Source organism: Notothenia coriiceps, unplaced genomic scaffold (assembly GCF_000735185.1).
Source record: "Notothenia coriiceps isolate Sejong01 unplaced genomic scaffold, NC01 NC01_scaffold00009248, whole genome shotgun sequence".
Lineage (NCBI taxonomy): Eukaryota > Metazoa > Chordata > Actinopteri > Perciformes > Nototheniidae > Notothenia > Notothenia coriiceps.
Genome location: NW_011341949.1, coordinates 474,963 through 502,454, shown reverse-complemented (window position 1 = coordinate 502,454; position 27,492 = coordinate 474,963). Strand labels below are relative to the sequence as shown.

The following is a 27,492-nucleotide window of genomic DNA, read 5'->3' as shown; positions in this document are numbered from 1 at the left end:
AAACTGGATCACACAACAAATATTTCCTTTTCTGGTGTCCTAATGTTCTCTCAGACAAACAACCCTGCAAAGTATTTATGTGCACGTACTAATTGGATTGGGTTTCTGGACTGGGGAGTATACGCTACATATTGAATGCTCTCTGAGTATTCCAAGGTGAATCTATATCGTGTCAAGGAGTTATTGCACTTGATTGGCAGTTGCTATCACCATGAGATGCCCATATAATGGCAGGGCTCCCATTCCTGACCTTCCTATTTATCTAGCTGTATTAATGTCAGCCTATTAATTCCTAAGCGGAGGAACATTTGGCAAAGACACCGTTTAACGGCCCTGGCTGAATCATTCTTATCTCAACAGACCTGAAAGGAATAGTTTTGTGCTATCAGCTAGTGGAAATGACATTTTGAAATTTCATTTGAGATAATCCACTTCACTTCCCAGTAAAACATCAAAATTACAACTAAAAATGTATGGAACCTGTATTAAAACTTTGTTACCGTGGCAAATCATCTGGCTATAATCCATGTGGACAGACAGGTGTAGGTATCTTTCAGCGCTAATAGGATTTGTGTTGCATTGCTAAAGTGATTATGATCCTAAAGATTAAATATATATTCAGGCAGAGGGCAATGTAGCACTCAGTGCCTGGGGTTACAGTTGATAAACAACATGTGAGACTCAAAACACACATTATTGGCGTTTTTAAATTAGGAAATATCCACATAAACATGGGATTCTCTGATTTAAAATTAGACCTGAAATAATTATATATTTCATGATATCGTTTTTGACACTGCTTCCATTTTTGTTTCCATAAATGTATTGACGAGTGTGAGTGTTCCAGCGTTTGGCTTGTGATTGCTTTATTTAGTAGCCTTATGTCCTGAGGGGTAGTACTCTAATCGATTAATTGAGTGGCTCATAAATATGATCAATGGTGCAAACCCTAAGAGCAATGAGCATGACAGCCCCGCGCTTATGTCACACTGCGGCTCTCTTTTGCTTGCTTCGTATTTTCTTTGAAAATGTGGCTTGCCTAAGAGCTACACTAGGTAATGATTCATTAAATCCAAACATTATGATCCACAGATTCAAAAACACTTGTTTTTATGTACTCTCAAATGTTGAAATGGGAATATAGTCAAACAAGGCATATTTGTCCTAATCAGACATCTCAGAATACGGTTTATTACCAAGGAGGTTTTTATATACAAGGAATTTGCTTTGGTGTAAAATGGTGCAAACATGAACACAGTTACATTAAACTGTCAAATAAAAGCAAATATTAAACAATCTATTATGAAATCAAGAAATGTGTAAAAATAAACATTAATATATAGAAACAGAAAAAAGGGTTAAAACTACCAATTGTTTTGTGAAGCAATGTGAAAATTAAAGTATGCTTGACAATTAGGAAAACACTTTTTTTCCCCATTCTCCCCCCTTTACCTCCTACACCACCCCACCCTCCTTTCCCCCCCCTTTCCCCCCTCCCCCCCCCCCCCCCCACCCCCCCCCCCCTCTAAACTCGCCCAACTGTCCTGCTGCGCAGCATGCATATTTGACCTGGTATTTCTCTGGCTGAGCCCCCGTCAGGGTCATGGTCTGCGTCGGGGGCACCAGCAGTCACACAGGGTTAGGTTGGGTGTCATTCAGCTCCTCTGGCCCGGTGCTGCTCTCAATCATTCCCTCAGCCGAGGGGTCATCCTGTGATTCCTCCCCGCCCCACATCTGACTCAGTGGGGCTCCGGACTCATCCCATCACCAGCCCAATCTCTCCCCTCTGGAGTGCACATTTTCAGATTTACGCTTGCAAATTGTACATCTTCAGCAGTGTCAAAGTAGGAACACAATCTCTTTTGGGAATATATTTCCTCCACAGCTGAGGCTGAATGTTCTGTGACTGAGCCCAGTGTCCCCAGGTATTTCAGCTTTTCCCTCAAAGTGGGTAAGAGAAACAGAGATAAGAGGAGTCTTATAGTATGTATGAATTCATGTATGAGTATGCTGTTGGGAAACCCAACAGAAACTGAGTGTCTTGCTTCCATTCAACATGTGGTGGTCTGTTGGTTCTGATTTACATTTCAGCGAATCTCCGGCCCCATATTTCCCTTCCTTTGCATCCCTGTGATGTTCCGTGACAATTAACATCCCAACTCTTTCTTGAGGTTTGTTGAAAGCTCAGGGGCTAATTCAAGGGTCAAGCAAGACTTGCAAGCTGTCAATCTCTCATTGTAACTCAACTCCCCCTCCCAGGTTCTTTATTCTTAGCCCCCCCCTCTATTCTCCCAGACTTCGTTTTATAGAATGGCCCGACTCTTCTTCTATTCTCCTGTGGCCCTCTAGCAGCTAGAGAGGGACAACCAGGAGCTTTGTCTAAGGAGCCTGGCATTCTTTGACATCTGCCTCTTGTTTTCAGACCCCCGCTGCATTCAAATTTCAAACTGTCCTTTTCAATCAGCCCCCCTCCCCTTCCCTCTAATAACCCCCTTCCTCCCAGTTACCCAGCCTTTTCTTTTTTTTCCTTAAGAAGTCCAACTGGGCTCCTGCAATTCAAAACTTCTGCCACTCACTTGTCGATTATAAAGCATTCTGTTGTTTTGCGAATATTTAACCCACACATATGTTTACCGCCTCTGGGCCCAAGCCCCTGTGGCTTCTCCATTTTTAGAGTACTTAAACACATGTCTGCAATGACTTCATATTTAGCCAAAGCAGTGCGATACATTTTAGCAATCTGTGCTTAACAATCACGGAAAATTGCCTTCATTATCTGTCTGGTGCATTAGAAGCAGCCATGTTGAACATGATGCGCTTCATCATCTGTCCACCCACTCTCCCTCTCTTATAAACTCCCAATCCCAGCACAACAACACATTTCTGCAGATGCTAAAACCTGTTCTAAGATCACACCCAAGTCGAGGGCGATGTAAGAAAACAGTCGAGACATGATCGCCGTCGGTTTCTGTTTCAAGGCGGAGAGAGAAAAGAAACCCCCAGCTGAGAGGGGAGACCTCGGCACGTTTAATGAGAACGGCAGTCTTCCTTCAGTGTGCGCCTTTGGTGTCTCAGCATGTTAAACACTCACAGCATGATACAAAATATATTAAAGTTTAGGACTGTTATCATCGATTTACAGAACAGCCGTCCCCACGTACTAGGGATCTACATTCTGCATTTCTTCTTCGTAGCAGGGGGTCTCGACTGCCTGGGAGGCAAAGCTGTGTAAACGCATTTCGTCTTTGTCTCTACATTCTGACACACAAGGTCCGTAGAGCACGTTGCCTCTTTTTTTACACTATGATGACAGGCAAGCAAGAATAATCATAATGATTTAACACTATTATCTCGGGATAAGACTTATAATAGTTTGTTTACATTTGTAAACCCAAGCCCCTGCAGCCACCGAGAGACACACATGAAATGCACACTTTTTCACCTGCTCCTAATATAATTAATATTGTAGGTATAAGGTATTTCATTTGCAAAATAAGAATGAAAATACCACCTCTTCTAATGGTTTGGAGGTTAAAGAGGTCATGTGTTTTGATGGAAGACTTTTAATTGTTAAACAAGTGATGGGCACAGCATGCATCTGTATTGGGACTATCAGTGTGTGTCTGTGCACTCTAATCATTAGATTACAACCAGAGCAAGGCAACACACTAATTAATGCAACTACCATTATAGACCTTAACCAGGTTATCTTACCCGGTGTCAAGGTCGTAAGCCGAGCAGGCGTAGCATCAGTCTTTGAAATTGCACTTGGCAGGTATATCTGGAAGTGCCTGTGTTTTGATTCTCTGCACGCTCCACAGAGGTCACAGAGTGAACCTGATGCAAAGTGAGACTATATTCGATAAAAGAGTGACAAGGCTAGGGTTGGTGGGAAAATGGAAGTAATATTTTTGAGTGACAGTGATATAAATTGTATGCTGCTAACACCTAAGGTGCCTGTAAACATGTTAAAACAATGATTACAGAGTATATCTCTTCATTCTTTTATTACATTGCTTTTTAATGTTAGCCTGCTAGTAAATTTAGTTTAAGTAATTTAGTTATGCCTTTGGAAATAGGGTTATTGTGAACCAAGTAAACAAACTTTTACTCTAAGGTAGTATATTATTTTGTCCATGATAATATAAAGAGCACATTTTGTCATTAACACTTAAACGTATGGGTGATCTATGTATTGTCTGTCTTAGTGGACAAAAGAGTAAGAGCTAAGACTTTGTGCGCACGGATGAAGCTACTTAAGCCTATATGTGCACGATACAGCTTATTTGTGGAGACAATCTGCTTAGATCCTTGTTATACTGTATGGACCTGTGTAAGCTGTAGGCTGATTATTTGTAGCCACTTGCTTGATGAACTTAACTTGTGACCTGTGCACTGATCAGCCAAAAGACTAGGCTTAGGGTTTTGTTTGGTCTCCGTGATCAACTTTGATTTGTCGAGTCTCATGACTGCATATTATTCCATTTAGGCTAAATACATTGTGACTGTGTGTGCTGTGCTCCTGTTAACCTTTTTTAAATGGTTCTAAAATTAAAGGTCTCAGGTGAGGCCCAATGTCATACTAGATGAGCTGATTATGGCAGGCCTAATTATAACTTTGTTGGCTGATGTGTTCGCCCTGCATTTCTCGGCGATGAATTATCATGCTGTCTGAGAACTCAGACAAAATAGATCAAAGACTCTTCTGGCCGTGGATCATCTCTAGAGTGGAGGAACAAGCCGAAGCTAATTTGTGCAGGTCTGGCTGTACATGACATGAAAAACATAATTCCTCTCCTTCTTTTCAGTTGAGTTCTCCTTTTAACTCCTACTGTGATGGAGTACACTCTGTCCCTTGCTTTCTAACAAACATTTCCAAGCTGAATGCAGAAAAGAAAAAATGGCATGTTGTTTTTGAATGACTAAAAATTATTTTAAAAACATTTTCTAATGGGGTCCTATGTGCCTTGTTGCCAGAGTGATGCCAAATCCCATGGTGAATGTGCTAATGGTGCATGGGAGTGAGAGAACTGAGCTAAGCCCAGCAGTGTAAACATGCAGACAAAAGGGAGCCGTTAGTCGTGTGAAACGCATGCCTGGGCGAGCAGGTAGGCATTAGGTTTCACCCTACACAGCCAGAGCACTGTATCCGTGACTGGGAGGAGGCCATTTGCTTTTGTAGCAAAAGAAAGCAAAAACAAACACTCAAACAGACGAGTACTAAAGGGACAGGTATGGATGAGGTGGGGAGAGAGGAATTCTGGGGAGTAGAGTTGTAAGGGAGGGGATTGAGGAGGGAAGGGGCCGGGGAGATAAGGTGGTTTGTGGTCAGTCACAACAGAGAGAAATGACCATTTGCTCTGCAGTGTCTCTCTATTTGTTTGTTTGTTTGTTTGGCTAGGGCGCGGGGGTGGAAAGAATCACAATACATCAGTCAAATAGAAGGACTGTTACATTTAAACCTCTGCTGAGGGAAAGGTAGTTGGAAAGTCTACTTAAATAAACAGTATCATGTAGCTAATTACAAATGTTGTTGTTTGATTGACCATGTCTAAAAATAACTAAACTACAAAAATGACATCAGTATTTGACCAGACAAGACAAAGTATACATCCTCCGCTGTTATTAAAAAGTTTTTCCTTTTATTACTCAGACATCAACAAAGCTAATGCAGACCAATGCAGGATGAAAAGCTTTTTGGCTAATGTTCACCAAGCTATTACCATCGATACTTTTTGCATTTAATGTTGCTGTCAGTTAATTTAACATTTCCGCCATGTGGTTGGAGAGTTTTGATGCCGTGTCAATTTACAGTTGTTCAGTTCCTGAAGCAACTCTTCTGGCTAGTTGACAAAACTTTTTCTGTAGGGCTGATTCCAATCTGTCGGAAGCTTTGTTCTACAATGGAGGGACTTTTGGTGATTGCAGTATTAATAGATGGAGATCTCCAATCAAGATCACTTTAAAATCCTTACTCATATGTCAATTTGTTTTACTGGTTAGACAATTCCTACATGTTTTAGAAGTTCTAATCAAGATACCTCTTTGTATAAGGTACAGAAAATGTAATTTGACACAGCACTGATAAAGTTAGCATCACGAGGAGACGGACAGGGCCTTATCTGTTTGATGACAGCGCTGATCCCGCCCCTCCCTGCCAGTGAAATGGTTAGCATTCAGCAGCAGCCATTAAGGGATTTCCCTTCTCAGGATTATTGACCTTATGGGCTTATTTAGGTGGCTTTGCATTGGTTTGTAGCATTTCACAGCTTAAGGTTTGTCACATTTCTGCAGTGGAATGCAAATGCAGCATCAAGTGTGACAGGATGGTTTCCTGTGTGAAATTGCATAGGGGCAGAGCTCACCACGTGGAATACATTTCACCCCTGAACTGAACGTCTCTCTTGTTCTGCTCCACAGGTGACAGGATCAATGATGAGCATCTCTGAGACCGGTTGGCTTGGACTTTTCTAATCAGAACCTTTTTACTCGCAACACAATCCTGCCACAAACCATCAACCCCGGGCGCCATGGCATGCTCCCTGTTGAAACTACAGACCTTCTGCTGGTTTCTCATCACACTAGCACAAGTGCACTCCACAGAGGGTAAGTACTCATGAAACTTTTTCCTTTGTAAAACAGATTTTTTTTTCTCACATGCCACTGTTCTAAAAGCATCTTTTCAATGAGTGTCTTTTCAGGCTTGACAAAAGCCAACGCCGGCATATTATTTGTTATTGTCTTATTTAGAAATATATAATGAGCAGTGAAATTGTGACTGAAGCCAGAGCTGCTCCTCTGAGTGCAGGCGGTGCTTGTGTAACTAATGCAGCTCTAAAGACAGTGGGCACAGGCGGATGGGGGATAATCTTGAGTGGTTTCATTAGTTGGTAAATTGTGATTTGTCTGAGATTTTCTGCTTGATAGCGTCAGTTGTTCCCAGTGGCATCAGAGCTGGATCCATTTGTAAATTCCTCTCTGGAATGTCTCATGGCAGACACACACAGATTTCACACTTCGAAAAATATAAAGCTTGAACGTGTTTTAATCATAGTGCATTTAACTTTGATTAAATCACTCTCAGCTGTCTCATAATAACAAGATGTATGCAGCCAATCCATATCTTATAAAGTGTATCCTGTACATGTTAGTGTGTAATCACGAGAATAGAGGTGATTTAGAAAAACTAGAGTTGGCATCTTTGCAATGCAATACATCAAAAGCATGATCAAGGTTGTTGGTGCCAAATGTTCACTATACCTGTTTTACTGATTTTTAAAACACTCAATAATGTAGGATTATTGATTGAAGTTTGAAAAGGTAGTGATTCATCAAGATGCTTAATTTACACTGCAGCAAGTCCCACTGCCATGATGTGTTTTACCATATGTTCTCTTCTATCATCTGGCTTGGATCTTTCATATAAGATTTTTTTTAGCACGTGGTTTCTATGGGCTTCAGTAATACACATTATACAGTATGTCTGCACCCTGACATATCATTTTAGTTACCTCACGCAAAGATAAGAGTTTGCCATTTCAAAGCCTAGGTATCTATACGTAAGCGTATTCAGGGGGCAGGAAAGATAGTCCCCACCCTAGAGAGTTTCTGTGCATTGCAGTGCTCCTGGTTTCACCCCACATACCATAAAACTCAGTGTTTTTAAAGATGGAAAGCCAGTTTGGGATCTATATGTTACATGACTAACTCCCAGTGATTGGTCAGGGCGCATACTGCCAAAGTGGATGAGATAAGGTTAATCTCTGTATGGTATGAGACTGTTTGCTGACAGGTTACATGTGACTCACAGGGGACACTCCTCTGGTAAACGGAGGGAGTTAGCAATCACTGTCGCACAAGAAGAAACGTTTATTCCAAATCAGGGGGAAGGAGAAAACGCAACAAAGTAATAAAGCAGGTTATTGACGACATTTATCATTCACCTGTTCCTCTTGTTGGTTCCGCTCCGCCCTCACCTCCCTCCCATTCCCCATCCCAGCCACAGAGATCAGCCCAGAAACAGTTCATTACAAACAATATCCCCAAGTTACTATGCTTCATTAAACTGCGTCTACCCCTAATATCTTTTTAATGCATTTCTATAATTGAATTAAATGGGTTAGTAGAATGCTGTAAATAGTCCTAAATTTAGTCCTTTTTTCTCTCTTCGCTTTCTTTGCGTTTGAAGGAAGATATACACAGCCAAGATTGAAACTGTAGCTGTGGGGGATTGTGTTTCTCTCTGTTCTCCTTCTATTCAAATCATGCCTCATCCAGCACATTTTACTGCATCAGCCCGACAACTTTACATGACTCTGATCTGTATTTGTTCAGCCTACTCACTGCCATTCCAGGCGTTTCATCTCCCATTTTACTTATTTTATTCACATCTGGGAACAGAAAGGCTTGTATGTATCCACAATGGAGGCAGCCTAGTCAGTGACATTAGTTTCTAAAATTGATTTGACTTATTATTCTAATTATGCTATATATAGATGAACTGCATATATTTCACGATGTTATACATATCAAAGGGGCCCTGGGTCTCTGAACCATATAATATAGAATTAACCATGCTATACTGGAGATATCATTCTATGTTTCTGTCCCTTATGTGAACAGCTTCTCCTTAAGTGCGACATTGTCTACAGTCATGGTAAAACAGCAAATATTATAACAACTATTTCAAATACAGGCCTGTTTTATACCCTGTGATTGGATCTGGGAACATACATTTGAGCCAGTGCTCTCGCAGTATGTCCGTGAAACTGCAAAATCCCAAGAGGGCCTTGTTGTGACATAGATACTGTAATCAAAATCAATATCAGTATGGACATAATGGTTTGAGAAGAAACACTATATGGGATTCCGGGTATGACATGGAACTCAACATATTCCCAGTTCTAAGGGGTTGTCACATTTAAAGTCTAAAATTCAAGAAGAAATGTCGTTAAAGGACACATGAAGTTCAGTTTGCTCATTATTAATAGTAGTAAACCCAGGCTGTTAAAACAGTTGCATCATGTCTTCTGTGGCTCTGGAGGGAGATTTCCAAAGTCTAATGATGCCATCCGAGGTTATCTTGGCTTGGACTTGAGACTTTATTCTTCTTTTTTCTCACAGAGTTAGGTTTTTAGTAGAAACTGGGGGCAGGAAGTTCAAGGGAAATAGGTATTTAGCAAACAGGGAGAGTCTTAGCAAATATATTATTTGTTGCATTAGTCAAGGGGCAGAAACCAGTTTTGCCGAAGCTTGACCCATAATATAGACTAAAATACAAGATATCTTGGCCTCTGCTCCATTGATTTTTCTTTTTAAATGTTTACCTATCGGTAAAGCTGCTTATGAAATATTGAATGTTTGGGAGGCCTCTTTCTCAATGCACTACTTTCCTCTATTGAGCAGTTTTTAACACACATTTTTAGATGAGGAAGTACAAGACAAGTGGACAAACAATCTACTAACATCCTGTTTTTGTCTTAAGTGGGAAAGGATTCTATTGGCATTCATTCCTGGGACAAATCACTCTCAAGTATCACAGGCAATAGTCAAAGATTTCCCTGCGTAAAAAAATCATATACACGGTTATTTTGGTTGAGAAAGAGAGTATCACTTTAATCAGTATGTTTTACTCCAACCAGCTTTGATATTGTTTGCCCTCTGGCATTCAGAGTGATCTTCTTTGATGCTGCAGGTTTATTTCCTTTTGTCCTACTAGTGTCCTCTACGGATGTCACCATAGCAACCCACCAGAAATGAGATGAAGGTGTAATTTTGCTTTTTTGCAAAAATGTAAAAACTTTGGTCATTGCCCCCTTGCAACACATGGTTAAATTGGCTCACATGTCTTCCAAAAATAATTACGTGAAGTCTGGTTGGGTTGGAGGGATTTGTCTGTATCAGCAACAGAATAACAATTCTCACCAAGCTCAGGCACACGCTCTGTTCAAAGGATTACAGGGACAGATTTAGAGAGCAGAGCAAGATTCTTTGTCAAGAGGTAAGGAGGGCAAAGTGTGCAGCTAGCTGGACATGCTTCAAAAAAAAGGAGAAAATGTGTGTGTTACATTGTTTATGTGTTGATGATCCCCATTTTACTGGGATGTTCTTTACTGTTTTGAAATCAGTGTCATTGCTGCATGGCCTTTACAGTATGGAAGCTTTACAGTTATTATAAAATCAGTCTCTACAATAAAAGCGAGGCAATGTTAAGTAGGTAATGGAGACTTAATGAAACAATGATTCAACGGAAATTGTTTTCCCTAGATTGCATATTGTCATTCTATTACAACGGAGCCTGGGGTGGTTGTATCTGTAAGGTTTGGGGGGTACATGAAGAGTTGGCCATGATATAAAAGCTGCGTTTCAGTGGCAAGACTTGTTTGAACAAGTCTGACACTGAGAATGTCTGTTCCGTCTGTACACCCTAAAACCACACTATTGTTTCTCCTCAAAGCTTGAAATGTTTGAAGTACTTGAGATTTCTCAAGGGCAACAGGGAAGGGCACCTTTAAAAGTCCTCTTTTTGTACCGTGTGAAAGGGAAAGAGAAGAGACTTAAAGCCTTCATCTCAAAGTGAATGGAGAGAAATAGACAATCAAGGTGTTCTGAAAATGTAATTACTGGAAGTAAAAGCCCAGGGCTTATTGTGAGACAGAACCTACAAGGACAGGACCGGCACTTCCCAGTGCCGCGCCAACACCTATTTGCTCCGGTTAGCCTTTTCCTTTAACCATGTAAGCATATTTATATAATTTTCTGAAAATGGCCAATCCCTCAATTTTTTACACTCAAAAAAAGACCTTTGCTTTTTTCAAAATGAACTGTTAAAGGGTTAATACCCAGCAGGTAAATCCAATCAGTTCAACATCCAGATATCACAAGCCTTCTCTTCTGAGGCAAAGCAGTATCTATGCTTATAGGTGATGTACTTTTCATTTTCTCCACGAGGGGCCTTTTTCTCAGCAATTTGGCTTGTACATGTTATCTTTAAAAGAAAGAAAATCAAAATACTATCTGTCAAGTGTCAATGTGAAACCACGGGCAGTAGGCCTGTTCTTTTGAAGTACTAATTTGTGCCAGAGTTGTGTCCGTAAAAAAATCAAATGAAAGCACCCCACTGCGGCACCACACGCCACTTCCCTGACCTCTTTGAAAACGCTGGCCCATAGCTCATTTGTTAATACAAACAAATCATTTATTTGGTAATTATTTTACAAAATGGTTATTTGCCAATTCAGCTAGTTTTTCTACAGCTTCCAATGTATTTTATTTTGGAAAGGGCACTAAAACAGTTAAGGCTAAAGGGGTGAATCTTTCCTTTGTCTCATGTGTCTTTAGTAAACAACTTCTGTCGGTTTTGTATTTCAACCTTCCGCTTGATGTCATCCTGGTTGTTTGCGGCAGACTTAGGAATCTGGCTTCCCGTGGAGCCAGGCAGGCGTGGAGCCTGTGTACGTAGGCCCACCATGCTGTCATGTCTCTTTTGTCGCCAGCCAGGCTTGGCCAACAAGGAGACAATGACAGGGAGAGCAAGCAGTGGCAAGGTGTAACCACAGCCCCTGGGTCTCCTCCCTGCCGAGCACTTCAAATCCTCATTAGGATTTTCAGCAAAGGAAGGAGGGATTTTCAGGATTAGGGCTTTGTCACTCGTGGCTCCAGGTTGGTGTTTGTCATGCAAGAGCGTGGTGGAGCTCTTGACATCTTGCCACCCTCCCACCCAAACACAGACCCTCCCTTCACCCGGCTACTGAGGCAGTTAAAATATGTTCCACTAACCCACAATGTATGAATCTCATAATTATTGACTCAGTGCCCTTGGCAAATGTTTTTTAATGCCATCCTAGAGGCCTATGTTTTGTGTCTGTGGGTTGCTGCATCAGCATTCTTCTTAATGGTTATTTATGCAGAGATAACCTTGGAAAGAATCATTAGTTTGTTGTGGTCTGTCGCCGTCCATAACTCATGCTGGCATCTCGGCCGTGACACAGATACGACTATTCAGACAGGAGGCACGGTGCCTTGTTGCAACTCCAGTTGCACTCCTCCACTTGCTGGTTATATAAGGGATACTGTATATAGTATTTTATGAGGCTTTTTATCCCTTAACCTCTTACTTAATGGAAGTTTCCTCTGCTGTTTATTTTTTACTCTTGCAAGGATGTGGCCATTTGTTTAATTAAGTCTTGCAGACTTCTCACACAAAACAACAGGACTGTGGTGCTTGACATGGCGCTCAAGCTCTAACATGCTCCCTAATTGGGTTTCAGAATTGTCTAGGAGCGTGTTTCAGCGTGACAGAGCCTAAGACTTAGTGTGAAACCTACCTTCTCCCATCATTCTCGGTGCTGATCTTTGTGGATAATGGGCATTCACACGGGTCTCACGAGGCCCTCGCTGGGTGGGATCTCACGCACCCTAGATAAGTCATCTACCCACATGTCCCAATTTGCGTGGTATTTTACCGTCATGCTTTGTCTCACTTTGTTTTTGCTCAGGTAGAAACATGTGGGCCCCTAACAAGTATATCCCAAACAATCCTTCAAATATGTTCTTATAACCCATTGAGTCTCCTCTGAATCCAAAATACAGATAAAAAACAAACATGACTTATCAATCTCCAGTGCACTGGTCTATAACCAAACAACTATTCATTCATAGTGTTGTTCACTTGTCTCTGATCGAGCCATGGCAGATGTGACTAACAGTATGTGGGCATCTTTTTGTAAGTAGGCTTCAATTTGTCAGAGATGTGCCTCAAGTTTTAAACTTTTAGTTTTCTCTTATGTTCTATATTTGTAACTTGCTGAAGCAGAATGAAAAAACAGTGCCGTTAACTTGCTGCATGATCAGATTTGAAAGGGGCTGGTATATGTACCATGAAAGGCATGTGTATTGAGAAACTACCAGTATGATTATAGAACAAGCAAAGGCTCTTTAGTTCTGATATATCTTCATGTTGCTAGAGCCTGTGTAGTTGACATCAAGGACTCCAGACAGACCTCACGCAAGGACCGCTGATGAAGTCTGGAGGGGGCAGATGAGGAGAATGTTTTTGATTATCCAGTCTAGATGTTTTTTTTAAACCAGGAAGCAGTGTGTACCCCTATGCCAGACAAATGAGCAGGCTCAGCTGGTTTGCTTCTGTAATACTTTTGAATTTTAAGGTGATTAGACTGCAGTGTTCAGGTCACACGGAGTGCAATATTTCAATTTCTACATACATAGGCCTCAGCTTCTTCTCTGAAATGGAGACGGATGCCAAGATTGTAAACTGTTATGAATTAACTGTTATTGTGCACGCTGTGTCATACTGTGAATAACATGTTTTATCAATGTGAGCAATTCAGTCCCTCTGCTCCGTCTGATTTGAGCAACAAGCGCAACAGAGGGATGAATGCATTGAAGTGGAGTGGAGAACTGCTATTTATGAAACCATTGAATCATGCCAGTGGGTTTTCCATCCCATATCTGCTGAAATATCTAATGTAAACATCAACAATCTGCAGGTGTTCAAGGGGTATGTAATCACGTTTTCATTGTGAGGGTGCTGTTGAAAGGCATGTTCTCTGAAGCTCAGGAAAGAGTGGTTTTGGTTGAGACGTCATGCAATGAAAACCGATTGCGGAACTCGTAATGAAAGATTCTGTCAGGAAGGCAAAATATATCCAAAGGCTTAAGATTTTACAGTTCACTCTAGAGAGTCAGATGCAAGATATCCCTGGCTTGCCCTTAGTGGAATCTTCTTTGTCCTCGTGCTTCAGTCCTGATTTAGAGCAGCAGTAAATCCTGAAGAGGCTCCTGTAAACGAGGGTTGGTGAATCTACGCCCATAAATATAAAGGATTTAGAACCAAGGCCTTTTGAAGGAACTCTGAGTGCCCATTTATGAAGCTTGTTAACTTAAAGAGCTCCACTGGTACATTCAGTATTTTCCACTTTTGTTGAAACTTCCTACATCCTTTTCTTTGCAGTAAAGCTTCCCCTAGCTTAAGTTAAAGATGGCGTATGTAATTTGGAGAAACCAGCTCGAGTGCGCTAGGATTTGAAAGTACACAACCGGAAAAAAATCTGCCTCTTCCTTCAGACTTCCTTACAGAGCCCCTCCTCCAACACACACAAACGCGCACATGACCAATGAGGGCACGAGATAAGTTTGTGCACAGATGGAAGGCTGACAGGCAGGTAGGCCATCCAGTTATTTTAGCCGGGCCGGCTAAAATGATTGGTTGTGCTTTTTACAGCGCCACGGCTTCCACAGATAACATTTTTCTATGTATTTATTGTCAAAGCATTTAATATATGTGTGTGTGTGTGTGTGTGTGTGTGTGTGTGTGTGTGTGCTATCGGGATGTTAAGAGCATTCCATGGAATATAACAAAAAGTGTTTCTGAAATAAATTACATAACCCACCTTTAAGCAAGGCTGCTAATACTTCAATAATAAGATGTTACAGCTCATTGCTCCATTTTTGTCGGCCATCATTAAGTTATGAAGTGTGGGTTTACTTGCTGACACACATAATACACGTCAGGTCCAGCCCTTTAGGGCCTGGTAAATCACCCCGACTTGACCGTGAGTGACTCGGCTTTTGACCTTCTGAGTCATAATGACCCCTGAGTGCAGCCATATGTCAAGGGCTTGGGCCTCTGCTCTTAAGCCCACCTCTCAATAAATGATGGGGCTGAAAGAAAAATAGTCTTTAAAGGCATGTTTACTTGGTGGGAGATGTTATAAATCAATATGTGTCCACACTTACTTGGCCATTAAGCTAATTCTGATTCTGGATATCCGTCATTTTGAATCAGCCCATTTTACTATGTAAGGATTTCTCAGATTGACTATTGCCTCTTGCTTAATTGTTGCTCTTGTTATTTTCACTACCCCTCCTCCCATTTCCCAACAAACACACAATTCCCCAAATTATTTTTTAATGGCTTACAAGCAATAATTAAGGCCGATAAGCATGAGGGACATCTGACAAGTCTTTAAATGCAAAGTACCCCTGCTGTGACATGTGAGGGCTGGCATTGTATATGGATTGGACCAGTTTCAAGCGAGCTTAATCCACATTTGAACATTTCTAGTAAAAATAAATAAATGGCGAACCTTATTTTGCATGTCATAATAATCCATTCACCTCTAGGAAAAATACATAGAGATAGACCTTTTTTTATATAATTTTCAGCCTCTGGAATGAATAGCTGCCAATCAATCCTTGATGAAATAAAGTAATATAATTTCACTTTGCTTTGCCAGATTCTTCTCAAAGTATTATGGGGTGGAAGAAAAACTCCTTCAATAAATAAATACTATTATTTATTTTTCTGGCCACCGTATCAGAGTACAATAGTCACATAGAAATCAACCTAACCTAGGAGCAGGCAGGTCTGCAGTCTAGTCGGAATAAGAGCTGCATAAAGAATTCAGTTGGAGCAGCAGTCGTGTCATCAGGCCATGACTACCCAGTTGGTCAGGGAATTTAAATGCCAGGTGGGGGTCAGTAGAAGCACTAGCTGAATAATATGGCACAAATGCATACACATGAGGGCCGAGTGTCGGTAAGAGGAACCACTGCTGTGGTCTGCTTGAGGAAGTGCACTTTGGGAATGCAAACCAAGCAGATGGAGCCTTCCCATTTGTGTGTTCTGCCACTGGTGACCCATTGGGAAATGCTTCCTTATTGAATTGAGGAGCATCAAACGCTTCATTGGAGCAGAGAAGTAAGTCTGCGCTACCCAATGAATGTTTGACCATTTTTTTTCATTACTTGAAATGGAAAATGTTGAAATAAAAAAGACCAAAGGAAGAGATGATAGGCACATAGCCATTCCATTATGAACATGCTTTAGAACAAAATATGACTCACATAATGTTTAAACTCTAGATCTCTTGATATCTTCGGGAATTGTGTCAATGATAAGGCTGAGTAATGAGGGTCAAAGGGCTTGCTGTTGCTAAAAGGCAGAGACTGGGACTGCACTATATCAGTTCTCCTGAGCAATGACTCATAGGATTAGTCCTCTGCTAACACACTGAAAGTGCAGGCAGCACAACTTTAAATGTAAGGGTTAAATTATCTATCATAGAACCAAATGTACCCTAAACCAATGGGCACAAAACCTTGACCTATCGTTCATCATTTTAAAATGTTTTGTAATTTAAGGCTCAAATATGAAAGTGATCATGTGTTTACTGTTTCTCAATTTACTGTTTGATGGTCATCGCAGCCATTTCATTACCAGAAGGGTGTCCTTGCTTTTTTTGTGTGACCTAAAAAGCACTCCCCACTTCTCCCTCCCTCGCTCACACACACACACACACACACACACACACACACACACACACACACACACACACACACACACACACACACACACACACACACACACACACACCGCCTGGCCCCAGGACTATCCGATATTAGACAGTGAGATGACATTGTGTGCTTGTGTGAGTGCAGTCAGCCGACATGTGCAGATGATGTGAAGTCAATAATGCATTATGAAAAAAAAACGGATTTATGACCTTGATGATCCCCATAGAGCTTAATTAGGCCTTAAGGTTGATTTACATACAAGTGTACATGGAATTTGATGAGGCTTTGTTTTCATGCTGGTGCAGCGCATTTTCATTTTTTCTCTCGGCAACACTTGATGCTTATATTTGTTCAAAGTCTTCCGGATTAGAAAAGGGAAATTAGAAACCTTTCTTTCCTTTTTGACTGCCAGCCTCTGCTGGTGTCCATGTTGTTTCTCTAAACATAGTAAAATGATAACAGCAAAAAAAATATTTTCTTTTATCTGTGCAGGCTTATGTGTCTACAAGTGACAGTGGTAGATGATGAATAGCGTTAATCTAAGAAACAGTCCCTTTTAGAGAGGACATTTCTGCTTAAAGAAGCCCACTTTAACACCAAAGGAGCGATGCGTGTCTGTGTCCTGGAGAGTCTTTTTTCATTGCGTCTTTTCAGAGAGAAATGACAAGATATTTTTCAGAGTCATGTACCTATATCAAAGATGCTCCTGATAGCCCCCCTGCTGTTGCTATGGAAGTAGCGGAGATGTAAATGAACTGGAGTGAATTGGATGGTGGAGAATACAAATGAGGCTGGAATGCTCGTTCCCCTGCTGCTCTTTGCCTCCTCTTCTCCCAATATCTCTCTTTTCCTGTCTCCCTCTCTCTGTGCGAGTAGGTTTCAAAGACCAAACATTTCTGAGTATTCCACATATTTTGACACTACATAGCTCGCAGCCCTGTTTCCTACAAAAATAATCTCAAAAAAGGCAATAAACTGCATTCTCAATGATGTATGCATGGAATTATCATGATAAAAAAACAACATCACCAACTTATTTCTTAGGTCTAGTAAAAGCTCATGGTTTGTGTTAAGATAATTATGTTTTTTGGTTTGGCTCAAAGATTGGCTTCATCCGATTATCATCCCATTTTCAAAACGTCCCAAAATATTCCAGGATAAGTGCATTTATTTTCAAACGTAATTGACAATGCAGTTTCAGTTTATGAAACATTTTTAGGAGACTGAACTTTTATGAGGGATGGGTGGATCTCCTTTTTATATGATTATAATTTGTTCAAATGGCTAGAATTTCCTTAAAAGTTTTATTATATTAAACAAGACCACTATGGCTTTGTACACATTTTCAGTCTGGTAGCATTTATTGTGCTGATGGATATTGATGCAATACAAGAAACAGTAAAAACTATATTTTTTCCCCCTACAGCACAACTGTGGGTTCTCACTGATCATCTCTGATACAACATGAGCTAATATGTCACTTCAGTGTAATCTGTTCCGCAGAAGTCATAGTTTTAACATCAGTTGTCCAAGCGTTTAATACTCTACAGATGTTATGGTCTGAATTACAGAGGAGAAAAAACCTCTACATAAGTGACTGTCGATTGCTGTTAGCCATGCCCAAAAAATGAAATCAGCTTTCATCACACAGTGGAAAAAATAGAAACACAGTTTTGAGTCAAAGTTAATGTTAGGAAATTCAAAAGAATAATATATGTCGAACCCATAGTGTAATTCTTTTGCAGAACGGCCACGCAAAGTCAGCAGTCTACCTCATACCCTGCTGTTTGCAGGATATATGCAATATTTTCTTTCTTCTCCTCCTCTGTGTGGACCTGACTTTTTAAGAATACATGCTGTTGTAAAGGATGTCTCTGGATTATAGAATCAGCCCTGTTGGAAGAGTCTTGACTTAAAGGTTTCTTTTCCTTCAGACACTTCCTTTGCTTTTACCATAGAGAGGAGGGGGTAAGGGGTGGGGTGGCAGAACCTGGAGGACTCAAGCTGGGTTTCCTGTTGCTCCTAGCTAATGCTATAGGCCACACTTTTCTTTCACCCCAAATCCCCCCAGCAAGCGACCTTGTCGGCTCAGGACTGCAGAATAATGGCGTGCCAGGCAGAAATGCTTGCTCATTTACAAGCAGCTGTTTAGTTCTCATCAGCAAAGGAAAATGAAAGGGGCCGCGTTAACGTTAGGCGACAACCATCCGGAGCGTCCCCGTCACATTTCTCATTGGCTCTCCGACAGAAAAATTATCTGGTTTCACATCAAAAATAATCTGGAGACCTCTTTTGTGCACCAGCCACAATGATGGCAGCGTGAGTGGCTGAATGGGCCTTTTGATCAGCCTCTGCTATGCCCCTGGACTCACTCTTGAAGCATGTGTAATTCAAGTTTCAAAGGGTCATTTTGATTAAAAAAAAAAATGTACTGGAGGCAAGATAGTCCTGATGAAAAACTGAAAAGTTTATTTTTATTCATGCCGCATAAACAGCAATAGGAAAAAGTGGGATGCGTCTTGTTGAGAAAGATTCAAGTTTGTTGCCCTCATTAAACATATGGCTGCATTTTATCAGTGTGTACTCGACATGTTCTCCATGTCTGTTGTCCCTTTGGGTTTGATCATGGTAATGTCTAGTTTCAAGGGACTACATGGGAGAAGGTCTCTGCATGGCTGATGAAAATCCTAATGACACCTCGTTTGTGTGAAATAGGAAGACATTTTGTTCATTAACTCTGCTTCAGTGACACTCATATCCTACCAGATGGTCACTTTCCAATTGATTTGGCTCATCTGCGGAGAAAAAAATGAATTAAAACATTACAGCACCAAAGAGACGGAGTATAATGGATCCACTTTACATACTGGAGTTTCATGCGGTTCTTCAGCTGCAGATTCTGTACGGGTTTAATGTAATCGCAAAGGTTACACATGGTAGTAAATGCCATTCTGGGAAGCTTTAAATTGAGGATCCTCATTGGTGTAATAAAGTGCTATAACCCATGAAAATAGAGGTCCTGTGCACCAATCAATGTCAATTACTATCATGTACAATAAGCATGTGTCAAAAGGTTGAGTGATCATGTGCTTTCGAGACACTAAGCAGCTGCTTCCTAACGCAGAGAAAAGTGTCTCTAATTCTAATTTCAACGTGTTGTTAAAATATAATTTCTGTATGTGGGTGGAAAGAAAGAATAGTTAGGATTGTGCAATGGCACTGTCCATTGCTCCGCTAAATGCTCGCTACATAGAAGATGAAGAGGAATTTAAATGCTATTGTAGTGGTGGTGGGTGGGATGGGTGACCAGAATGCGTAATTAGTATTGGCTTGGCCATGATAAGGATCCGACCAGAAATGTCTCTGGTGCACGATGTTGCCATGGTCACACAATGAGCTTCCCACATAATATTGTATTGACGATGCCTTGATCCTTTTGCTCCCTGGCGTTTAATTAGTGTAGAGAATGTAAAACTCCTCCTTTTCAGGTGTTCGATTGATAAGCATCGCTCCTTTAAGCCCTTGTCATTGGTTCGGATGCACAATCAAAGAGTAGAGGTATATCAAAGCTAGCGAAATAACATCTCATATTTCAAGGAGGTCTGAAATGTGTGCTACCGAGGAGAGGAGGGTGCCGAGTTTCCCTTTGAGTCTGTGTGTGACAAACACAAGTAAAGATTCCTCTCAGTCATGCCGCTCTGTTTTTGCACCCATTCACCAGTGGTGCGCGCCATTTTGTTTGCTCAGAAGCCTCTTAAAACACGCTATAGCAACAAGTGATCATCAGAACGAAAGGAAAAGTGATGTTCCATATTTTAATATCCATCTCATATTGATACTCTTGGCATGGTTGACTTTTACCGTATTGAAAGTAAATAATTTTCATATCATGCATTCATTGATTAATTATGCTAATGACCCCATGAGCAAATAATGATTACTTTTCTGGCTCATTTGAATAATTAATTAATTGTGTTAAGTGAGACAGTAAGTATTGTATTTTGTTTGTGTGGGATTTACTGTGATCACATTATTCTCTTGTAATTGCAATGCCTTGTCGTGCCAAAAAATGATCAATGGTGTTTTTGTGTCTTCATAATGTCTGTATGAAAACTGAGGAAGAGGATTCATATGAAGTTGTCACATTAACCCTCCATTATATAACACAGAAAAACTTATACAATCATTATAGAAGGAGCTGATTTAGATTTGTCAGTGTAGCAGTATCAACTATGTTTGCCTTTTTCTGAGGAATCTCCAAAATTAAATAAATAATTGTACAAAACATGTTGAAAACACCAAAACATTGCTGACTTAATTGTAAACATTAACTGAAATATTGGGTGTCCTGTATAGATTTGTCCTTGTCACTCATTTACCATGGACCAAAAATACCATCCGACACCAGAGTGAAAAGTAGTCCAGCCTCGGGTCTAATCAACGGGGAGAGGCTTTTTGAGGTTGTTTACGAGTGTGCTTTGGTCCATGATGCCCCCACCCAGCTGGCTAATAAAGTGTGCTTAGATGACAGCAATTTAGTTTGATTTCCAGAGATTTGAACACAGAAATGCACCGTTATTACAGGGCCTGTCACGGGCATGGTTGAAAAGTTGCTTAGTGCATTTCAGTATCCTTCAGTACACATTTATCTCCTCATTGCACCAGGCTGTTTTCCTACTCAAGCAGAGAGACCGCATTCATTCTAAATCTTTAAACCAGAAGCTGAGATTGTGAAGGCTCTGCCGAGGAATTTAAGTGTTATAACAGTGTTCCTGGGACGCAGAGCATCAGTGGGGTTCGGCTGCGGATTTGGAGATCAAACTCGGAGGTCTTGCATATGGGCAAAGAACCAGTTGACTTCCAGCCTCAAAATAGGCCAGTGCAGGGTAATGTATCCCACCCAGTCATACGTAACTGCTGCACAATTGATCCATGTAGTGTATTTGACCTCTATAGCAGTACAACAAAGGAGTCAGTCAATTTAATAGAAATAAATGCACGGTTTGTTTAAGAAAATAGATATATTTAAATGTACATTCATTGGTGGGATGTATTATGTGTATGTATTTCACTTGTGCATTTGATAGCTATTTCAATTATTAAAATTGTATTTTTTCACTATACAATGATATGAGTATTACAAATGTTGCTGTGCCATGGGTTAATGTTTTACATAGGTTGCTATAGTTACTTCCTAAACAACATATTGCTCGCTTTTGATGTGCATTGACATCAACTCAAGGTTGGCTGTCAAGTCTTGTTCCAAACATGTGGTGTTTTTATATTTCTCCTCCTGGGTTTTGTTCTCTCGAGACAACATCTTTGATACATTGTGTATCACCTTAAGCGTTTCTTTTTGACTCTAAAGGGAAAAGTTGCTGAAAAAATGAAACCTATCATATGTGAAAGCCTTTATCTTTTCATGCCTATTGGTCACAAGTTTCCTGTCAACATGAACAAATAGAGAAAAAATAAAAACGTTTTAGAGTGTTGTAAGCTCTCAGACAAATGAAGTCTTATGGAGGTTAAATAGGCAAGCTGCCCTCCTCTATGCAGATATATCCTTTGTTCACCCTGAGAGTAAAATGTTTGCCTAGTTGGTGCACAAACGGAGGCTCATGCAATACAAACTGACATTTATCTTCCTTTATAAAATGCCACAGTAGTATTTCCTGACGAGGGATACAATACAGAATGCTAATCTAGTGCCATTATAGCATAACATTTAATCAGACTAAGATAATTATATTGGTAGTTAATTGATGAAGCGTCCAACAGGGGAAAATAAACCTGGCCTTGTTAGGTCGATTTATCAGAGCTGGAGTCAAAAGCTTTAAGTAAACTGTTGTCACACTGAGAGTGTCTCACAACATGGCAAATATAAAAAAAAAAAAAGCTTTGTAATTGGAAAAACTGCATAAATTGATCAGTTTGACTTGTCCAGGTGCCAAACAAATTAGTGCACAAGAAGTAGGTTAAATCTTTTATGTTCTTTGTTGTCCTAACTAGAACCTAAAACTAAACCTCATTCTGGACATAGGCTTTTGAGCATGTTTATAAAGCTGTATTTCATGTATGTAGTTGACACACTCCGAACTCTCAATATCCCGCCCTTCGATTGTCAGAACTGCAAGCTAAGTGGATTGAATTGTAGTCATGTTGAACAGATGCTTGCTGTACTTTTTCATTTATGGTGGAAAAAGGAGCTTTTCAAGATAACCACAAGTCTCTAGTGATGTGCTGTGTGGTCCCTTACTGATATGAAACACAGGACAAATTACACAACTGAGGTGGCAGATTGTTTAAAAAAAAAAAAAAATAAGCACAAAAATAATTATATAGTTATATATTTTTCTCCCCATCACAGAAGCTGTTGGGTTTTCTTATTAGTGTTGTGTCAGTGTGCTTACTGTACATAAACGGTCGTAAGGGGTTACAATGCTCCAGACATTTTAGCCGACAAACTAGACTTTAATGACAATTATCGATTTTTTCCCGGACCAGTTGGGCGCAGGGATGACATACTAACACCATTAGCTCACTGGTGCGGTTGAGATCTGAAATGTTCACTCAATATACTGATGTATGTCAAGCTGGTGGTCCAATCCAAGTTTCACTATCCTCATATCAGCGTTAGTCATCTTGCAAGTAACAGCGTTTTAAATAAAAAGGGTGGCACATACACAAAATGCTGCTTTTTAGATATATCTGGCAAATCCAGCTCTGATATCCTGTGTCTTCTCTCTTTCATGCCGTCTTTCTCTGTGTCAGCTCAACCACACAGCTCCCTTTGATTTGCCCTGATAGAGCTCTTTCTCTCTCTTCTCCCTCAGGGTTTAGCCGAGCCGCCCTGCCATTTGGCTTAGTACGGAGAGAGCTGTCTTGTGAGGGTTACCCCATCGATCTGCGGTGTCCAGGAAGTGATGTCATAATGATTGAAAGTGCCAACTATGGCCGAACGGACGACAAGATCTGCGACGCTGACCCTTTCCAGATGGAGAACATCAACTGCTATCTTCCAGATGCCTTCAAGATCATGTCACAAAGGTAAAACTGCTGACATCTCAGTGCTGTACCAAAACAAATTATCACAAAATGAGGCATCTGCCAAACTTACAGGAATCTGAGAAAATAATTGACGGGGCTAAACACTTACAGTTTCCTAGTTGCCCTGAGCAACCGTATACGGACTGCTGTCAACCATTTCATTTTGTCTGGTTGCCCCTGTTGCCCATCTATCTTTCATTCTCTTAAAAAAATCCTCCACATTTCTTGCCTTTGGAGTCAAATCTTCCTGCCAAGGAGAGTAACACGGCTGCAGCTGGATTGATTTACTCCACCGAATATAGCAAAAGGGAATGTTAGTGTGAAGGGAAAAAAAAGGAAATAGCAACAGTAGACTGTCAGCATCCATAACCTAGAAGACATTAATGTTAGTACGCACTGAGATAGCTCAACATGAGAGAATTAGCTACTGTTTTTGAGTAGAGCATTTTATTTTATTTTTTAAAGAAATCAGAGACCAAAGCACTAAACTGACAATGGACATTAAATTCACATTTCAAAATATGAACATAACAAATTAACCTTTCAACAACATTCACTACAACTAAAAGCTATTTTCAATATTTCACAATTTGACATGACTGCAGATCGGATCCAACTTGCTGGAGGTAATTATTCTGCCCACTGTAATTTACTCTGTTGAATACATTACCTGACAAAAGTCCAATCTAGATGGAGTATGCTAACATTAGTCTATCACTGTTTGACTTACTACTGAAGCTGGGCCACTTGCTCTTAGCAGAATCCATTTACGTGCGTGTGGTGTGTTAGAGTTACAGTGTGTGTGCTTTGTGTATCTGTAACACAAAAGAGATAGAAACCGAAAAAATAGTTTATGTTACGTGAAATATGTTAACAATTGTTTTAGTTATGAATTCAATCATAAATGATTATAACACAGCAGGCATCCTCTCAACTCTGGCCACCAAAAAAACGGATGGCTGTTGTCCAGCTGCACAAACAAACCCTCTGGCACCATGTATAGAAAGTTGACCTATCGTGGTGATGTTGAAAGGATAGTTGGCAACTGCTATAGCTTTTATAGATTAGATGATCAAATGCTCAGGAATACATTGTAGGCATTGTCTTGTTTAATTCATCACATCAAAAATGTAAAACAATTTATCGAACATCAAATGCAATGACAGTATTTACCTAAATCTGCCTTTTTTAGAGCCGAATGTGATTTATTATTATTCGGGGAATGTGTGGTAAAAATAACAAAGCAATTTAAATGAAATGCTTAGGTACCATCTTAAGTAGTTATACTTTTACTCCACTAAATAGATACTAGATCTTACTTTTTAAAGCATGACAAAAACACTTTTAACTGTTACAAATGTAAAATATTCAAAACTTGCTCCAGCTCAACCAACTACAACATTAAAGGACTTCTTAGATGCATATACAAAAATCATAATTTAATTAAATAACTATGAATATAAATTGGCAGACTGATTTCTAGAGTTTTGCAAGCGATAACAAACTTTAATAAGTGTTTATTGCTCCTTCATTTAAGTAAATTATTTGAATACTGTTTTCACTACTGGCTTTCCTTGACTTTAAGGATACTTGTTTTCTACTTTGGTAAATCCTGTTGGTCAGATTAAGGGCAGGCTCTTGGCAGCCCAGATTTAAGGATTGATCACTGACCACAGAAATGGCCCATATTTTAAAGCTGCTGTCTCTGTAGCTAGCACTCGTGTGCAAAGACGGATGATTGATGGTGGAATTGGAAAACAAACCCACGGTGGTGCGTGGATTTGCGCGCATGCCTGCAACTCAGTAGGGTTCCACTGGTCACACCGTATACATGAGACCTTAAACACGAGAACAGTTGTCACATAGGGATGCCATCTGAGCCAAAGTGCACGGGATGGAATGACATACGAGTTCCACAGAGAGAGAAATTGGTCGGTATGAGACCGTCAGCAACTCTGGCAAGCCGCCTTGGGAAATAAAAAGAAATAATGAAATAAAACAGTAAAGCCCCTTGTATTCAGGGGGTTTGTTGTCAAGCCCTATTTGATAAAGTCAGATAGCTGACTCACATTGTCTGTCTTGAAAGGCTGCAGCCCTCCTGCTCTCCGCTTGTGGCCCTGTGTGTTAAGCTGCCCTCGGCCTCGCTCGTACAGAAACAGCCCACTGAAGCACAAATAGTGATCCAGCAGGAGCCACCTGACAACAGGCTCGTAGAAACGCTCTCCACCAGCGCCCGCAGAGGACGGCTGTTCATACTCCGGCTCATTCCTCATATGCATATCCTGAGTGTGCCAGAGGCCGTACATCAGATGTTTTTCTAAATGTGATTTTAGCATTTCAATGCCACTGCTGAGCTATTGTACTTGGTGAAAAAATAGAAATATGTGTTTGAAGAAAAAGTCCTGTGATACAAAGGGTCCCTGTCAGGTGTGTGGGTTCAAAAATCACGCAAAAGAAACCTCATGAGTTCTCGTGTGACACAAAAAAGGCCATCAAATGTTAAAAAGTGGCAGGTTTATATTTACATAGAGTGGTATACATAGATAACTTCTTTGTCAGTGTGAAAGTTATTCTGAGGGATGTCAACATGGACCGTGTATGTTTTTATTTAGCTGAAATCAAGCCATACATTTTCAAATTAAAGTGCAATTAAAAATGCTTTTCTTACCCCTTTAGCTCACACACCCGGTGTTATTGTCCACCATATTAAAAAAATATCATAATCATTTATCAAAATTCTTCAATTAAATGTTCTAAAATAATACTTTTGTAAAACAAAATATAACACGTTTTCATCTAAGATAGTTCCCCACAATTTTAACCAATCATATCTTGACACCCATCGATTGACCCTTCTTGAAACTGTACACTGCTAAGATAGACCGTATAACTGGGGAAACACAGTAGAAGACCTACATTCATATGTAGGTGTTTAAAAAACAGTGTTTGGGTAATCAGAAACAGTTTATTGTCATGGAAATAGATTCAAGGACAGCTTGACAAACGCCCAAGATTGCATGTGGGACTAATTACTGATTTGATTTTCCATCTCTTAATTTATTTACAGGAATAAACTAAAAAAGGAAGGAAATGTAATACCTTTGCTGTCAAAAAGAATTATCCTCAAATGAGAAAGTGGTGATTTATTTCCCTATTTGGATCGTAATGTTTGTTTCAAGGCCCTTTCCTTCTCCACAAGTCAGAACTCCGCTGTGCGCCCTTGATTCTGCTGAGGTAATCCTGCTGAAATATTCCATATATGGAGCAACATACCACACACTACAGAGTGGAGAAAACATTTTGTACTGTACATTCTCTATAAAGAAAGGAAAGAAGAGATACAATTATTTGTTGCCGTAATCACCCTGGCCTACTAGTTTAAGTGTGTGGGAAAAATCGCATTAGCACTTAAACTGTGTTCACTTTTAAACATCCAAAATGTATGTGGTCCTGAAGTGTGGAGAATTGGATGGAGGCTTCACTGAGTTTGATAGATCCCGTTGGCACTCCAAGTTGTTTTTATATCTTGCTGGCATATTATATTCATGAGCACAATGATTTTATGAAAATAGCCGTAGGACAGTTGTGGCTCAATTAGAACGTTCAGCTGCAAGCAATTAGTCGACTCAAGTGGGTGATAATCTGTACAGGAATTTTTCACGTGGACACCTCCCCGGCAGATGTGAAACTGCATGGCAGTACAGTTTGAAATAATTAATTCATTGATAATAATAATCAGCGTGGTGATTTCTTAATGTTTTTTTCAAGATTTCAGTTTTTTAATTATTACATTTAATCATCTGCGCTGAAGATAATGATAATGATAGCCATCACAACACATTCTTGCCACACAAACAACATCTTTAAATTGGAATTTAAATGTATCTGAACATTATTTAGTGACACATTATGTTTTACTTGCAGTGAGCATCTGGTGCTTACTTGTTATTAAAATCCGGCCAGTCCTTATCAGGGAAACTTGATGTAGAAAAGATGACAATGACACATCTTGGCAAATCAGTGTCATAAAAAGAACATATGATGAAATGGAGTATGAATAAGTGGCTTTCATCTATGGATTTCTCCTTGAGTAATGAGCTTACTTGTCAGTATTCGATAACAAGGACA

At 40.1% G+C, this 27,492-nt stretch overlaps 1 protein-coding gene across 4 annotated transcripts in view; it reads left to right on the top strand.

Moving 5' to 3' along the window:
* Positions 1 to 27,492, top strand: part of adgrl2a (adhesion G protein-coupled receptor L2a) — an 89,495-nt gene that overhangs the window by 14,096 nt on the left and 47,907 nt on the right. For all 4 annotated transcript variants that reach the window (XM_010770834.1, XM_010770833.1, XM_010770832.1 and 1 more), the window contains exons 2-3: positions 6,421 to 6,606; positions 23,151 to 23,364. In XM_010770834.1, the coding sequence (XP_010769136.1) occupies positions 6,531 to 6,606; positions 23,151 to 23,364 (290 nt within the window). In that variant the 5' untranslated portion in view covers positions 6,421 to 6,530. The remainder of the gene's footprint in view (positions 1 to 6,420; positions 6,607 to 23,150; positions 23,365 to 27,492) is intronic.